Source organism: Mytilus californianus, unplaced genomic scaffold, assembly GCF_021869535.1.
Source record: "Mytilus californianus isolate M0D057914Y unplaced genomic scaffold, xbMytCali1.0.p SCAF_8, whole genome shotgun sequence".
Taxonomy (NCBI): domain Eukaryota; kingdom Metazoa; phylum Mollusca; class Bivalvia; order Mytilida; family Mytilidae; genus Mytilus; species Mytilus californianus.
Window position 1 is genome coordinate 1849793 of NW_026262734.1, and position 18226 is coordinate 1868018.

The following is an 18226-nucleotide window of genomic DNA, read 5'->3' on the forward strand; positions in this document are numbered from 1 at the left end:
TGAACCATGTACATATCTATATATCTATATATCTGTGTATAAATATAATTGTTAAATAAGACATTATGAAGGAACAAGTTCGATGTGTCATATTCCACTTTCGTGACTACAAAGTTTGCTGCTAGCATTTACCATCTTCCTCGTAGAATCGAGGTACCAGAGGAATACACGTAATCATAAATCAACCAACCATATTGTAGGCCTGGGTGATGGATGGTGATAGGTACTCAGGGTATATAAGACGAGCACCTGCCGCCGACAGAAGCGCAAACAGTTGATTTCGGTACAGCTAACAGGTGAATATTAAAGATTTTGTTTCTTTATAAAATAAGGAGATGAAGTATAATTGCCAATGAGACAACTATTCAACAGAGTCCAATTGAAGCGGATTTAAGCAACTATAGGTCACTTTGTTTAGTTTATACTGTTCGGGATGTTAAATTCTCTAGATAAAGGTAAAACTTTTGAAATATATTTACTATGTATAGCAACTAAAATTAATATAGATTTTATAAATTATATACTGAATATTTCTTTAGTATAACTCACCCAGCATTGTAGCATAACCCAATTTAATTAATAATTGATAAATGTGTAAAAAGAAAATATATCAGGACCAATTTCGTCCTTTTTTGTTTCAAAAAGAAATATTGATTTATATACCAGTAGTTCGGATAGTGTGTTCCAAACAAGCGTATAGATATACTTACGAAAGAATATGAATAAATGAAGATGTGGAATTTACGTCAGTAAACAGCAACCCGGCGAAAAAATAATGTACAGTGATAACTGTCTAAACCGAACCTCTTTGGGACTTAAGATTTTGTTCGGTTTTGGCAGATGTTCGGTTTAATCAGGTTCACAACGCATAAAAACTTGATTTGACTGGACTTCAGACATGTTTGCTTTAGACAGGTTCTTGGATTATGCAATATTCGTTTTAGACAGGTTTCACTGTAATAACTTTTAGAGGTCAGTAAACGATCTTCTATACAATATTTCAAGCACCGGACCGCCCCGAGTCTTGACAATCTGGTTTCCTGACAATGAAAAGTGTACCTAAATAGAAATTTGACAATTAATTGTCATTTTATTTCTATCGGTTGATAAATAAAGTATTTTGATGATTTTGCGAATGATTTTGAATTATATTTTATTGCCATATCTGAGTCGGATACAGATGATATCTCTCATTTTGACTTTGCATGGCAACACACCCCGGTTTTGAGGTTAAGATATTTCATTATACCGCTTGTATACACGTTTATTATTTGTCTGTTACAGAATATGATGAAAATTGTTATCCTCGGTCTTTTGGCCGCATTGGCATATGCAGGTAAGCAAAAATAAAGTATATGGTATATTAATCCATGATAAAAAAAAAATCACTACACGCACTTAAGGTAGTTCAGGGGTATAGAAAAAAAAATGACAGAATTTTCTTATACTTTGCCAAAATGAAGATTTTACTATGCTTTTTTAAAAAAAATGATAAAAAGTATGGGTCACCGCGCTATTTTTCAAGGTACGAGTCGTTCAAAATTGCCGAAATTTGCTTAGATTGTTCATGAAAAAACACATTTTTGTGCATAAAAAGAAATCTATGAGACAGAATTTTGAAATAAAATATGAGAAGATAGGTTTTATAATCTTAAATAAAAAGAAAAAATGGTGTCTAAAAGCACAAACATTTGGTATTTGTTAAAACATTTTCGATAATGCAATGAATAACTAAGTTTTCTTTATATAAATAAACAGTGTAACCAATAAATTGCAAATCTGTCTCCAAATTTGCAGATTTGAGCAAAGAACTAGACCGATTATTTACTGTGATTGTACAATTCAAGATGGCGGTATACCCCTGAACTACCTTAACATAACAAAAAGCGTACATTGCATATTTTTCACTGTAGACGGTAATAGTGTTTCACTTATGTCTTCACTATTTGAATGTATGTAGGTGTACAATGTGTACAAAACAAGAAGACGGGTATGTAAGTAACTATAGGTCACCGGACGGCCTAAAAGAATGAGCAAACTCATACTGCATAGTCTGTTATGGACGGCATTCTGATGTATGCACGCATTAATAAGACCAATAAAACCAATAATGTCATACACAGGTCCGTCATATGGGAACCCGGCTCAGTACAAGAACTACCGTTATATAATGTGTATAGACGATAAGGGCTCACCCAAATTATACGATAGGTAATTTTTTTTTAATATAATTTTATTCATATAAATAACTTGTAAAGAAAATCCAATATTGTGTGTTGATAATTTGATTGCATTACGTTTTATAAAGTATAAATAATTAAATTGATTATGTTGTAGCTCCCCCTATGCGCGGTATGGGTATGGGTATGGGGATGCCACCTATGATGATGCCACCCATGATGATGGGTGGTATGCTACCACGTAAGTTGTCTTTCCTTAATTGTTAAAGTTTAATTTAAGTGTAAACTATCATATTTACTTAAATTAAGACCGGCCAAGAAATAGGCATAACTTCTTTTGTAAGCCTGTTTCCTAAGCAGAATTAGTCTTATTTCTCTTGTTTCTGTCAATACCTTATTAGAAAAATAGCTGAGCAATTGCATGCACGATAGATATTTAAACTGTAGGTTTAGAATCTCACACGAATGTTACACTTGAATACAATCGGACTTATAACATTTCACAGTTATGTGATGTTGCTAGATAAAATAATTGAACTAGAAAGGTTTTGATCAGTGTTTAAAATACCACACCAAACTGTATGACATGTTTCATACGCTTGTGCTTTAAGTTTTTCTTCCTGTCTAGCTGGTAGCTAGAAAATTTGACGAGACGCAAAACAAATGAAAAGAATTATACACACATCTGATATCGATACATTGGTTATCTATTTACAGCTGAAGCTCTGGACATGCTTAAGGACCTTAAACCAAATGATATCAAAGAAGCCATCAAAAACATGCCACCACAAATGAAGAGCATGATGCAGGGGATGGGTACGTTATAACTTCCTCTTTTTTATTCTCATTTAATGCATTTTAACACTCCCCTTTCTTTTTCCCATAAATAGATAGCGAACACGTTGCAATTGGACTCATTTTGCTAGGTCTGTTTGATTTCGTATTAAAGGTTAAAAAATATATTAATCATCGTTTTTACCTGTATAAGAATGAGTTTTTGTGGATCGAATCAGTCAACCAAATAGTTTACCCTTGTTTCACTTTCAATGTTGACATTTCTTTCCTTTTAATAGCTGAACACGCCTTGTTTATGATGATGATGATGGATTGCTGCATAACGTCCAGCGGCAAATTAATATGCATATTCAGGACGAGAAGATGTTAATGTAAAATGAATATTAACCCTGCTTTGTACTAGGCCGTAGCACATGTTTAGCTAAGGGGTTAAATTGAAGGTCACATGAATACGTATTCAATAAGGTCGAATTATTCACTTGCAAGTGAATAATTCATCAGCGATGTTTCTTAGCTTATTTTGACAAATTGAACCAAACTGGCTGCTAAAAGCGAATTGTTATTTCACTATTTCACTATCATTAATGATTAAAGTAAAAAGATCATATCTTATTATTTTTTTTATATCTCGTAGCTAATGCCCGTTCAAATTGTAAAAAGGTTCAAAAGTACAAAAAATAAATTTATTTCATTTAATAAAAATCTTGTAGAAATATAAATTGTTGGGTCGAATGCACCAACTTTTTAAGCAAGGATGATCCATCTTGACAATGACAAGAAGTCTGGAATGTACTATAAATAAATACAGACATAGTGATTCAATGTACTAGTATTTGAGTTTTTTTTTTATTTCAGGAATCTCTGAAGATCAAATAAATGAAGCCGTCAAGAGCCTTCCAGAAGATTTAACTCCTCTTGTAGAACAAATGAAAGAAAAACTAGGTAATAACTTCTAAAGAAAAGTGTAGAGAAGCGTCGTTCGTATCACACGTAATATCAAAACCATATTACAAAATAAATATAACTAACAGGTAAACCAAGAAACAACACAAAGAAAAACAAAACAAAACAAACATACAAACACAATAGCAAGTAAGTAAATGAATCAACAAATAAAAAACAAAAAAACAAACACAAACATAAACATCAAAACAAAACAAAACAAAAAACAAACCAACAAAGAGTGAAAACGTTTTAGGTTTGAAATTGAGAACAATTGCATTACACATGTATCATGTGAAATTTTAAACAGAACTTTAAAAAGTTGGCATACTACATTCTGTCTTGAAAATGAAAGTGCATGTTTTTTTTTCATATTTTGTGATATCTTTTAAATATGTAACAGATTTTTAAAAATTTAAAACTTTCACAATGACGTTTATTTTATTTCAGAAAATCATCCAGAGGAAGTGGAAAAGGTCATGGCAAAAGTTGAACGTACGTATCTCATCAAGAGGAAGTGGTATAAGTGATAAGTCACTAGCCGCCTGACTTGTTCCAATCATAATAAAACTGTTATATTTGTAATGTTCATGTTATTATTTCCACAATACAATATTATTTTGTCGACACTTAAGTCCAAACTCAGTTTGTTGAATAGAAAAATTCGCTCTTCAGACCACACAAATATGTGTCCACACTTGTGGAATAAGAAAAAAAATAAAGAAATATAAATGATGAACTTGTATGAATAAAATGAGACGTGGGTACGTGACACAGCAACGATACATAGTCGGTTAGAGAGGTCACCAGAGCTCATTTTTTTTATTGTTATTGTGCACAAATATGTCGACTTTAAATAAAATCTACTAACTTACGTATTGCAACGTAATAAAACAAATGAAGTTTAGTCTAACAATACATCTCTTATCAACTGGTCTCTGCATGGTAACATGTGACAAGTAAGATCTCTATTAACCAACGACAGGTGAGATGAGATCTCTTACGTCACATGCTATGTTGACAGGTTGTATTAGGAATAATATGCTTTTTCATACTATCTTTTATCACCTATCTCGAGACCAAAATAAAGGCTTGCAATTATGAAACTGATGCGTTCTACGTTAGATTTCCACTGAACTTTAAGAAAAAAAATACACTCGTTTTCTGTATAGGCATAATTAATAAACAATCTCATGAAAACATATATTGCAGTTCCAGAAGAAATGCAAGCAAATATGAAAGAGTCAGCACTCGGTATTCTAAAGGGAAGAATGCAAGAAATGGGCATGGACATAAAAGGTTAATATACATTATAAATACTTCGTTAACAAATATTTTAAGTACTTGGTTAATATACATTATAAATACTTCGTTAACATATATTATAAGTACTTGGTTAATATACATTATAAATACTTGTGTGGTTAAAATACTTGACGAGAAAATATTATGTACAAGGTATTGCATTATAAAGGTCTGACGAATTAGCTGGTGATTTAATGCATTCCAGGGGCGTTCAGTTCTTGCATATAAACATTACCAAAAATCTAGAATCCGAGGCTGCATTCATCTGACATCACTTCCGGTTTTGTCAGTCGTACCTGTCCATCTTCATGAATGTTAATATATTTTATAATTTGAGAGATTCTATCGATCATAGTCTTAGTTATACGTATTCATGTTTTTTTTTCTTTCTTTTTTTTAACCCTATTCTTGTCAATTATTCCGGTGTTTGCTTCCTTTGATTAATCTTATAAGTAAAACTATTGGAAATCTTTATCTTTACAACGTTGGCAACACTCATATATGATCATATATATTAACCCCCTCTTGGAAAGATGACCTTAGATGGATTTGAATATTATTGTTAGGTCCCCTTTGGTCATATAGTTCTTTATGTGTTTCGGTACTTATACATCATTGGCTTTCAATATTTGGCTTTGATCGTTCCTGGTGAAGCTAAATCCAGAAAAGCTTCGGACGAATAGAATTTATAAAGTGTATTTTTTATTTATGATGTAGGAACTATAATTCACTATGTCATAAAGCACAAAAATAGCTAAGAATGGTACACCTCAGTACAATATAATGAATTTGTACATATAATGTCATTTGTATTAAATAGAGGATGAAGACATGTCATCAGTAATGGAGAAAGCCAAGTCTGCCATCGCAAACCAACTGAAAGAGGATGGATTTGATTTAAGTAAGTAATAGAGAAAAGTCTGCAATCCCAAAACAATTGAAGGATGACCAGATTGATTTGGGTAAGTACTGTAGAAAGTCAAGACCGCCACCACAAAACAATTGAAGGATGACCAGATTGATTTAGGTAAGTACTGTAGAAAGTCAAGACCGCCACTACAAAACAATTGAAGGATGACCAGATTGATTTAGGTAAGTACTGTAGAAAGTCAAGACCGCCACTACAAAACAATTGAAGGATGACCAGATTGATTTAGGAAAGTACTGTAGAAAGTCAAGACCGCCACCACAAAACAATTGAAGGATGACCAGATAGATTTAGGAAAGAAATTGATAAAGCCAAGACCGCCATCTCTTTATAACTGAAGGGTGACAGGATTGATCTAGGAAAAAATTGAGAAAGCTAAGACCCCCATTACAAAACAACTGAATGGTGAAGGGATTGATTTAGGAAAGAAATGGAAAAAGCCAGGACCGCCATCACAAAACAACTGAAGGATGACGGGATTGATTCATGAAAGAAATAGAGAAAGCCAAGACCGCCATCACAAGATTGGTTTATGTAAGAAATAGAGAAAGCCAAGACTGCCACCACAAAAAAACTGACTGAAATCACAGGCCACCCGACGGAAAATGATTTGATCTATGTAAATAATGAAGAAAGCTAGGACTTAAATTACAAGCCACCCGATGGCAGAACGTCGTCTCTGTTGGATATTGTGGGATTTGAGAGTCATGTTAAGGTTAAGACGACATATGGGGGTCATGTAGAAAATATTGAACAATGTTGAGCAAATGTTTAATATTCAATTCTTTGCTTCAGGAAAATCTTTTCAGTTATTTATCTCCTTATTGAGAATAAAAAATCAAGTTTGAGACAATTTAAATCTATTTTAGATCTATATGAATTCGTATAGGTGCGCAGTCTCACAGTCTGTGCACGTGTTTCCTCAACCAAGTCTGAAACGACAAACATAAATTTTGTCCCGTTTCTTATTTTGTTCATTGATCATTTTGTTATTTTTTTTCTTTTCAGACGACCCAGAAGGTATGCAAGCCAAGATGATGGCTGAGATGAGAAAAATCACCAACGCATCACGTTAGTTTCCTATTTTTTTAAATTAACCTCGTCCTGAATAAGCATGAAATATTTGCTAGTGGATGTTTAAAAAAACAACATAAATTATGTTTTGCCACTCAAAAAAAAAAAAAAAAAAGGATTATTTCATTGACTGTTATTTCGTAATCATTTTGTCAAATTAAATTTTTATTCCAATTTCTAGGTTTTTGCCTATTCAAGTACTAAGGTACTGTCATGAAAATAATACTCTACAATTGCATTGTTTTCTGTGTAAACACGGGTGGGTATTAGACGGTAATTAACCTAACTCTTTTCTTTATATCGATAGCTGATGAGAGTGACGAAGAAGTTAAGATCAAAGTCGCTAAGGATCTGCTCGAGCAAATGAAAGAAAATGGCCATGATGTCGACCCAGGTATAGTTATTGTTTTCTTGTGTAATTATTGTTTACTAATTGATGTTTACTTAATGTTGTTGGAATGCTGTCTATTTGACGTTTAGGACATGTCACCTTGTATATTTGTGTTTTACTTAATAAGATATAGACAGCAGACATTTTGAGATTAAAATAATTTAGAGGAAACTTGAAAGTCCGTCTAGATGTAAAATATTAAAAATTTCACAATCCATCTTGTAATAGTATCGTAGATAAAGACCTTTTATAATCCATTCAGAAAAACCACAAGAGGCAATGGAGAAATTGAAAACAGAATTGAAAAGCCAACTGAAATCCATGGACATTGAAATTGACGAGGGTGAGTTATATATCTATAAAAAAAAACAATATTGGTTGCAATATAAGACAATAAATAACAAAGACATGGAGACCTGAGGATTATTATAATTTGATACTTGAGATGCTCGTTTTGTCAATACAAGACTCAACAGTGGCGCTTAAATCAAAACAAGTAAAAGGCCAAATTAAATACGCTGTTGCATAGAATAAAAAAACGAACATTTCCAAAAGTTGTGCAAACGACGCAGGCAATCAATCAATGCATATGTTATTGATAATACCAAATGTAATAAGCAGTAAAAATTACAGAAACTGAAGAGACCGTACTGTGACCTATAGCTGTTAACTTCTATGTCATTTGGTCTCTAGTGGAGAGTTGTCTCATTGGCAATTATACCACATCTTATTTTGATATATCCATTATATAAATACCTAGTTGGAGATATTAGTTCAATCTAAAAAAACATATGTAACAAACGAACTTCACTTAAATAACTCCACAAAAGATATAAAAAATCCTTGTATAAACTGGAAATCAAATCAAATAAAAGGATGGTGGGAAGGGAACGAAACATCGGCACTTGTCGACAATACACGAACGAGAACGAGACTGAGTGTATGGATGTTAACGAACAGCAAACATAGCAAAACTTAAGCTACACTGGAACAGTTTCTGCCACAGATTAATTTTGGTGTCTTCTTCGCGGTAATATAGTCAAGGAAATAGCGATTTATTAAACCCGAATAATTCAGTCGGTATATCCACCGGTCTACGATGGTTACATTTTGCACGAAGCAGAGATCGATTACTTATTTAGCAGGATAACAAAAATGCCTACAATGTCGGAAATACTTTTTTTTCAACTCGGTACAAAAAATAAACATATTAAACCTCGTAAATCCTACATTTTACGTATACTGTATATACAACGCACCAATTTAAAGTTTTAAGTTATAAATTCCTTCATTGATATAAATAAATTTTAGAATAGAGAACATTAAGATATTGTTAAAAAAAAACTATCCTGCAAGTTAAGCTAATTACTTGTTCATTCCGTCTGTTTATATGTTACATTTGACTTTCAGAAGAAGTTAAGCTAGTTACTTATTCATTCCGTCTGTTAATATGTTACATTTGACTTTCAGAAGAAGTTAAGCTAGTTACTTATTTATTCTGTCTGTTAATATGTTACATTTGACTTTCAGAAGACCTTAACGCCAATGATTTCAAAGCAGTTTTACAGAAAATTATCGCCACTGGCAAACTGGGTAAGCTGCAAATTATGGAATAAGCTGTAAATTATGGAATAAGCTGTTTCATGTAGATATCTCTCATTCAATAAATAACAAAAATTAACGGAAACAGATTTTTTTCTCTCAAATTTTCAATAAATAGATTGATAAATTTGTAAAACCTATTTACCACACATTATATCAATTATATTTCAATGCTTAGATTGTTTGGCAGAAGCTTAAGCTTTATCTTTCAGTAACTGCGAGTACTCTTAGATCAATGCTAATATGTCTTGTGTTTTATGTTAGTTGATTTTTGTAATTCATACCAATCTATCGAGTTTAGCTATTTTAAACTGATTTTTATAGTTTGTTCTTATAAAGTTGTACTTTTACATCAATGTCCCAGGTTAGGGAGGGTTGGGGGCCCGCATATACATTTAACTTCGCCACATTTTGAATTTGCCTCCCCGAGTCTGCAATTCTGTGGTTGTCGTTGGTTCATATCTGTCATATTTGTTTTTCATTCATTGTTTTGTTATAAATCAGACTGTTGCCTTCCTCGTTTGAAGGGGCCTCAGTGGCCGAGTGGTCTAAGTAGTTACTACTGTAATCACTAGCCAGTCAACACTGAGGTTGTGAGTTCGAACCCCGCTCGTGCGGGTGCACTCGACTTCAATCTTTATTGACTAGGATTGTCAGTTTTCCTACCGAAAGTCGGTGGTTTTCTCCGGGCACTCCGGCTTCCCCCACCAATAAAATCTGGCCGCCACGAAATAGCCCAAAAGCGGTGCTTAAAAGTGGCGTTAAAACACAAAAAATCAAAATCAAATCCTCGTTTGAATTGTTTCAAAATTTGTCATGGCAGGGCTTTTATAGTAGGCTGTACGATATGGTATTTGCTAATTGTTGAAGGACGTACTGTGACATGTAGTCACTAGCATCCACGTCATTTAGATTATGAGGGATAGTTCTCTCATGAGAAATCATACAACCTCTTCTTATTTCTATATATAGACTTCAGTTGTTTTCTTTTAAAGGAAATCCAATGCATTTGATGATGTCTGCCATGGCTACTTTCAGCAGTAAGTATCATTACATCAGTCAAGGCTACTTTCAGCAGTAAGTATCATTACATCAGTCAAGGCTACTTTCAGCAGTAAGTATCATCACATCAGTCATGGCTACTTTTTGCAGTAAGTATCATTACATCACTCATGGCTTCTTTCAGCAATTAGTATTTTTACATCAGTCAAGGCTTCTTTCAGAAGCAAGTATCATTACATCAGTCATGGCTTTCAGCAGTAAGTATCATTACATCAGCCATGGCTACTTTCAGCAGTAAGTATCATTACATCAGTCATGGCTACTTTCAGCAGTAAGTATCATTACATCAGTCAAGGCTACTTTCAGCAGTAAGTATCATCACACCAGTCATGGCTACTTTCAGCAGTAAGTATCATTACATCAGTCAAGGCTACTTTCAGCAGTAAGAATCATCACATCAGTCATGGCTACTTTCAGCAGTAAGTATCATTACATCAGTCATGGCTTTCAGCAGTAAGTATCATTACATCAGTCATCGCTTTCAGCAGTAAGTATCATTACATCAGTCATGGCTTTCATCAGTAAGTATCATTACGTCAGTCAAGGCTACTTTCAGCAGTTAGTATCATTACATCAGTCAAGGTTACTTTCAGCGGTAAGTATCATTACATCAGTCATGGCTACTTTCAGCAGTTAGTATCATTACATCAGTCATGGCTTTCAGCAGTAAGTATCAGTACATCAGGTATGGCGTCTTTCAGCATGAAGTATCATTACGTCAGTCATGGCTACTTTCAGCAGTAAGTATCATTATATTAGGGATTGTCGTTAGTTTGTGTCTGTTATATTTGTTTTTCGTAAATTGTTTTGTTTTAAAATAGGTAATTTGTTTTCTTGTTTGAATTGTTTCACATTTTTATAGCCGACTATACTGTATAGGTTTTTCTCATTGTTTAAGGCCGTACGATTGCCTATAATTAATTACGTCAACTTCGTTTGATAGTTGTCTCATTTACAATCATACCACATCCCCTCATTTTTATATTACTAAATCAATTTCACCTAAATTGGTGTAGCGAGTATACTAGTAGCTGGTTTGGGGGCTAATGCTTTATTTAATAGTTATAATTGGCCAAAACTATATCTTTCAGTTACTGTTTCATTTACACATCTTTTTAGGTGGAGAAATTCCCCATGGAGGTCCAATGCCACCACCAATGATGATGCCACAAGAAATGCCACATCCACAAGGAGGTAGTTAGTAGTTTATTCATATCAAAACAATTATGTCCCTGTAAATATTCTAGACCTGTATTATAATAGATATATACTTTCTATTATTTAGTTCTGCTGTACCGTATAGGGCAATGCTTCTAAAACTTATATTGTCAAATTATACAAGTTACAAGTTACAAAGTTTACAATAGAAAGAAATGACATAACATGAGCTGTATGAGCCATTGAAACAGCTTCACATTTTCTGCTGCAGTTATTGATATGTTAATTCTATTTTACAGGATACAGAATGCAGCCACTAAACTCATACGTTGAAGGTAATATTAAATAATTAATATTAAATACCAAGTTTTCTAATTATGTCTTACAAATATTAGAAAGCCGTTCGAAAAAGTCGAAAAGTGACAAAATACATATTTATTTTGTTAACATAAAATGTATTAACTGTTAGACCGGTTTAAATATATGTTCAAGTCTGCTGAAATTTTACACCTTTGACTTTCCAGTCTTTAGTTCTGAATATTCACTGGGCATTAAAACGTAGGTTGGTCTAGAGAAGCGCTTTGAACGAAAGAATTAGTATGTTGAACCTGGATTTATAATGAAAAACCGAAATAAATTTCCATTACTATGTGTAAAAGCTTGCAATCAGAGACCTCGTTTAAGGTGGTACCCAACACCTTGACTAATATTAATTTGGCTCGTTTAATTTTCATAAAATTTTGACAAAATGTTTACTTTGACCCTTTGACAGAAATATAAAAATTTCAAAAAATTTGAACCAACCACTTTATCAGAAAAATTTCGCTGGTTATATAGCAGTTTGACAAACACTAATTTTGATCACTGAGAAGCTTAATATTTCCTTAACAATACAACGTAATTAAAACGTTTAATTGATTTTTACAGAGTTATCTCCCTGTAGTGTTAGGTACCACCTTAAATGTGTTTGGTTAGAACTGTTATTTGCGAAATCTCAAAAACAAAATATTTGTTTACACTTTAAATAGGAGCCGAAGATGCTTTGGTTCACGTATTCGGAGATGATGATGAGGTTATTCAAAATCTAATGGAAATCAAAGCTGGAGCAATGAGAGGTGTCCTCCCAGAACAAGCCCTCTTCAGACTCATGAAAGACCTTATGCACTAGTATGTATACCTATTATATATCTATAATAAAGGGAATATTTTTGGAACATAATGTAAACCTTTTAGCAACAAGCATAGACTGGCCTGCATGTGCTCCGAAATGTCTGCACAAATATATGTATCAGGGTGGTGCATGCAAAGCGAACCTTTCATTATGTATGAATCAAGGGAGGGAACTGAACAAGAAATCACCTTGTTTTCGTTTTAATTTCAGTATTTTTGTCAATGCAAGGGGCTGTTTTTTTACATTTTTTGACATTGCCACTATTTCAGAACTTTAATGTAAAAAAAAGCGGTCTTGTTCAAAGAAGTCAGAAACAACTAACAAAAGCATGCTTATATTCAATACCAACACATAAAAAGTACATAACTCACCAACGATTTACGGCTTTGATTGACAATCTTAATGATTTTTAGCATATAAATAAAAAAAAGTAACTGAATAAATGGAAGCAATCATCCTTTGAATTACAAAATTTGGAAACCTTGAAACCACAATTGATATAAACGTTGTTATATTTCAGCCGTCTAGAGGCCCGTGTTCTTATTGCCCAGAACAGAATCCTTGAAGAGAAATTAGCTGCCTCCCAGTTCCACGCCATGCCACCATTTGCCAGAAGCCCATTCGCTCTGAGAGTCCTTGGGTGTAGACATCATCATTAAATGCGTGATATAAACTGCTGTTGTTCCAGAATCTGTGTTCCACTGTATGCTTTGTTGTGATACCAATAAACATCGGATTACAAAACATTACTGTCAAACCAGTACAGTTGTCTTTCTTTCTTTTAAATGATGTTATGTATCCATTAAAATCTTCGTTTGTGTATGTTTCACTGTAGACTCATTAAAAACCAATTAGATCCACTGATGGTGGACTGTTATTATATAAAAGATATTTATTTTCAAACAGAGGACAAAGCTGTGGGAAAAATGTTTAGAAAGACAATATAAGTCTATTCCATTTGAGATCTGGTTTAAGAGAGGAGTTGTAATAAGTTACCATTGTAACATTATCTTTTTATCAATGAAATATTTGACCTGAAACTCACTTAGTGTACCTATCACACAGGAGTAATTATCTGTATAAAATAAGGATTTGTGGTGTGATTGCCAATGAGACAAATACCCAACAGAGTTAAAATGATGTAGATGTTATATAGGTCAACGTATGGCCTTCAATAATGGGCAAAAACTCATACCGCATAGCAAGCTCTACAGGGCTTATATGTATGTTTTGCATAACTATAGAATAAAAACAGTAGATTTACTGCCGATGGACTCAAAATAAAGAACTCTCCAAAAGGTCTTAAGGTAAAAAAAAACCTTGAAAATCTCAAAAACACAAAAAAAATAAAGGTTAAAAAATGGCGATTTTTTTTCAAATCAAATTGTTAAAACGTCAAGACCAGATGAGAAAACGGAGCGGCTATCTTCAGCCTAATTTAATTTGTTAAATTTAAATCTACACTTTCGAAAAAACTTTTTTTTTCTGACCATTTTTTTTGTTAAGCCTTGTATAATTCACCACTACGATCTAGTAAAAGAGATGCGGAGGATACCAAAGAGATAGTCAAACTCATAAGTCGAAAACAAACTGACAACGCCATGGCAAAAATCGAAAAATGACCAAATGACAAACTACAGTCTACTAAACCCAAAATAGAAAACTAAAGACTGATCAGCACGAACTACACTAAAATACCGGAAGGGGGGTGGGGTGCTCATACAAGAACACACCCAGTAATAAGTCGGTAAGTCACATTCGAGAAAAAGATGATCCCAAGGTTACGACGAACATAAATGTCGTCATCTGCATGTGAAACAAATATTCCAAAACGGTCAACCAACTCGGGATGAGGTCCGTAAAATTTTCAAAGGAATGACTTGAACTTCAACACTTGGAACTCTAGGCTTATTAGCTCTGTTGTAAGCAGCTTCTCAAGGGAATCATGATTGGAAATGTAAGCCCTGGAATATTGTATCAGCTGGTAGATATGCACTTCATATTTAAGCGCCAAGAATAGTAAAGATTCTGATCAGATTTACTTGAACCACAAATGTATATTTGGTCAAACGAGAAAATCAACCAGTTTGCCCTCCATCATGGCAGTCAAATTAAATAACTCCAACTCAAATTACGCCAACTGAAAACTTTACCAGATGACGTATTTATTACTAAATGATGAGTGCAATGAATTTATTATCACAAAAGGACATGCAAGTCAAAATAACAGAATAATCAGAAATATTGCGATTCTCAATACTTTGTTTATCTTTTTGACGTGCATGCCACGAAGTCTTATTTAATAATTGAAAAAAAAACTTTGCTCCAAGAGCTTCAAAATCCCGTGTGACCATGCTGAATCAACTAATTGTCAACAACAACGCATGCAAGTATTCTTTAAAAACTGTCAGACGGTTTCACACCAATAATGCTGTGATCGTGGTACTCATCACAAGTGTGTTTAATAAAAGTAACAAACATCATACAATAAAAATATCTATACATTTCAGGCCTCATAGGGGTGGACAGGGGTAAGGGAACATGGGAATGAGGGGACGGGAAACGGGAGTCAGGGGATGGAAGGGGGAGCCAGGGCGGAAACTGGGGGAAGAGGGGGGGAGTAAAAATAGGGATATTCTGGGGAGGGGGGGGGTTGACAGATTTTCGCCAGGAAGTAAGGGGGAAGGAAGTGTGAGTAAAGGGGATAAAAGTGGGAGTTAGGGTAGGAAAATGGGAATCAGGGACCCCCTATCCACTCCTTATTTAACGGAGAAGGAAGGACTTGGTGTATTTATTCATGAAACAAAGCCCCTACACGCACCTACAAACCGAAAACAAAGAACTTGTGTTTGTACTTTTAAATGTTCTACACATATGGTTACGACAAATCGAGCAGATCCATAGTTTTCTGTGGCACAGATATTCCATGATGATCAGCCAATTCATAGCGTCTATAAAACGTTTGAAGAATCCATAAAACTTTTGAAAAGAAACAAAACGATATTCATACCCTTGATTATATTCGATACATATTATTCTGTATACTTTATTTGTGAATTTGTTTATGTCAGGAATAATTATTTTTTTCTCAGCACATACAACAGCCGTATCTGTATTCATAAATGATATATATTTAAATATTTAGATTTATCTATATCGATAATTTCTTTATGCATAATATAAAGCTGTCTTTTATTTCAGACGTCCATTGGATTCGCTATCATTTTTACTTAGTGTTTTACAATGTACTTTATTAAATAAAATATATTTGAAGTATCTGTAGAATGTTGGAGATTTAATTCATATTGAATGGTAACTGCAATTTCTCCAATAAGGCTAACATGGCTAAGGTACGTGGTAATAATGTGAAATTGACTTATTCTGAAACGAAACTTCTATCATAGATGTATTCACACTTTTATATACTATTTTTTTGGTTTTTAAGGAAGTACAAATTAAGACATAACATGTACAGGAAGTATACTTATAGCTAAAGGCAACTTGATATAATTACAACCTAGTACTGATCGATTAACAGTTAATGAAAACTTTAACTTGTACATGTAAACGGAAGGAACTGACCAAGTTGTCAGTTCTATCTTCAAATATTATATTATCAATACTCATTCAAAATTATATTTCATATTTTGACATTTTTTCTTCTAAAACTTATTTGTTTTCAATATATTGTGAGAGTATTGCATAAATCAAGAAATAACTAATGCATCTGATTTGATCAACTAAATTTGGCGATTTATTTTGTAACACAATCTGAGTATAAAAGAGATTCTCCTATGTCCACGACTTTCAGCGAAGTGTTGACACAGGGTATATTTCTCAGTTTGTTGTAGAAATTGAAAACTTGGATTAGAAATAAAGATACTGAAAACAACTGTAAATATGGTGCACATGCGCATAAATATAAATCATCTTACAGTTTTACACCATTATTGTACCATAAACATCTGACAATTCTTTATGACAGATCACATCACAAATATTAGAATGATCATCATTATGTGTGACATTTTCTCATGTTATTCCATTCGGTAGTCTTCAGTTATTTTCCTGTATTCTCAATAACGATGTATAAAAAATAAAATGCATTGCTTTCTCATTTAAAATATATCTATAATAAAAAGAATATCAAAATAACATGATCATAGCGATGTGTTATTCTGTTTGTAATTACATTTCTCCAGGTACAGCCAAACTTCTAAACCATTGGTAATTTTCAAATCTTTTTTTTTGGGCGCAAACTATGTATAACGCTAACTATAAAATAACACGCCCTTTTAATATATTTTGTTAAAAACACTAAAAGGCACAATATTTCGCCATTGATATCAGAATATACCATGACAATCTTAATACAAAAATATACGGCAAACGAGAATAATTTTACTTTCCTATTGTTTATTTTCCTTTCCTTGATGATGATGTTCCGTTGGCTCATTCTTATGCAGTGTATATTTCTGAATTTGTTTGATATGTCCCTGTTTGCAATGACGTTTCATATTTCAATGAAAGGGATATAGAGCTTACACGTGGTTTTATCCAGTGTATTTAGATTTGTTTGTGTGGTTGGGTTACTGTCTTATGGACGTACACCCCACAACTCATTGTATTCATATAACTCATGAACCATCTTATAATTAATATGAAGGTACATACATCCTACACAACAAAATGTCGTCCACTGAGCTTACCTGTCATGTAGTTAAAAAACATAAATGAAAAAAATACAAACTTTATTGCAAAAAGTAAAACCCTGACGGATAAAAATGCAAACATAACAGACATGTACACAAGAAACATACAATACATGAAAAAAGTTCTAAACAAGTCAAGTTAATATCAATAATATACATATAATTATATAGCTAATTCAGCAATGTGGACCTTATTTTTACATTAATTATACTGATTATGAATTTCAAAATATGTGAACATCACATGAATTTTGGAAAATGCTTAAAAGTGAATTTGACAACTCAAAATTTCACTAAAAATGTGAAAATCAATTTTTAAAACAGAACAAAAAATCCGTCAATTCACATTTGATATTTGTTCTTCTAATACACATTTCGTTTTAACAAATTGCACGAGTATGGACATACAGTTTCAGAATTCGATTCCCTCAGGATACATATCGATTATACTCGAAAATTATCAGATTGAATTAAACATTGATTTTTGCCTAATCCAGAGTCTGTCTGTATCGTTATGTCTCATAACCGCTTGGCATTAAATCTATAGAATTACATGTGTTCGTATTTAAAACAATTACTAAACGATTGGTTCAAAAAATAACTTTTAATTTTTTTTTTAAATTCTCTATGGATATTTAGAAGATATTTTTCTATTTATATACAATAAGAATGACTATAAGAGGTATATTTTGAAAATAAATAACAATATAAAGACAAAAATAAAATAAAAAGCAAATTAATAAATTTGATAACTTGTCTGTATTATAAATGCGACGGTGCATATCTTGTAAAAAACACGTATATAATGTGCAGTACCGACGGCTATGTTAGATAATACAATGCAATACGCGGACGTTGTAAAGAATGACACGATATCTACAGAGGGGTGTATATAAGGCCTGATAT

General features: G+C 32.9%; 1 protein-coding gene across 1 annotated transcript; it reads left to right on the forward strand.

Annotated features, from left to right (window-relative positions):
* Positions 1-214: 214 nt before the first annotated feature.
* Positions 215-13472, forward strand: LOC127712740 (uncharacterized). Its single transcript, XM_052219348.1, has 17 exons — positions 215-296; positions 1285-1336; positions 2338-2421; positions 2898-2996; positions 3831-3917; positions 4368-4412; positions 5130-5216; positions 6043-6123; positions 7159-7221; positions 7532-7618; positions 7878-7958; positions 9146-9208; positions 10213-10257; positions 11399-11473; positions 11737-11772; positions 12466-12604; positions 13129-13472. Exons 2-17 carry the CDS (start codon positions 1288-1290, stop codon positions 13265-13267), a joined length of 1260 nt encoding a protein of 419 aa, XP_052075308.1. The 5' UTR covers positions 215-296; positions 1285-1287; the 3' UTR covers positions 13268-13472.
* The last annotated feature ends 4754 nt before the right edge of the window (positions 13473-18226 follow it).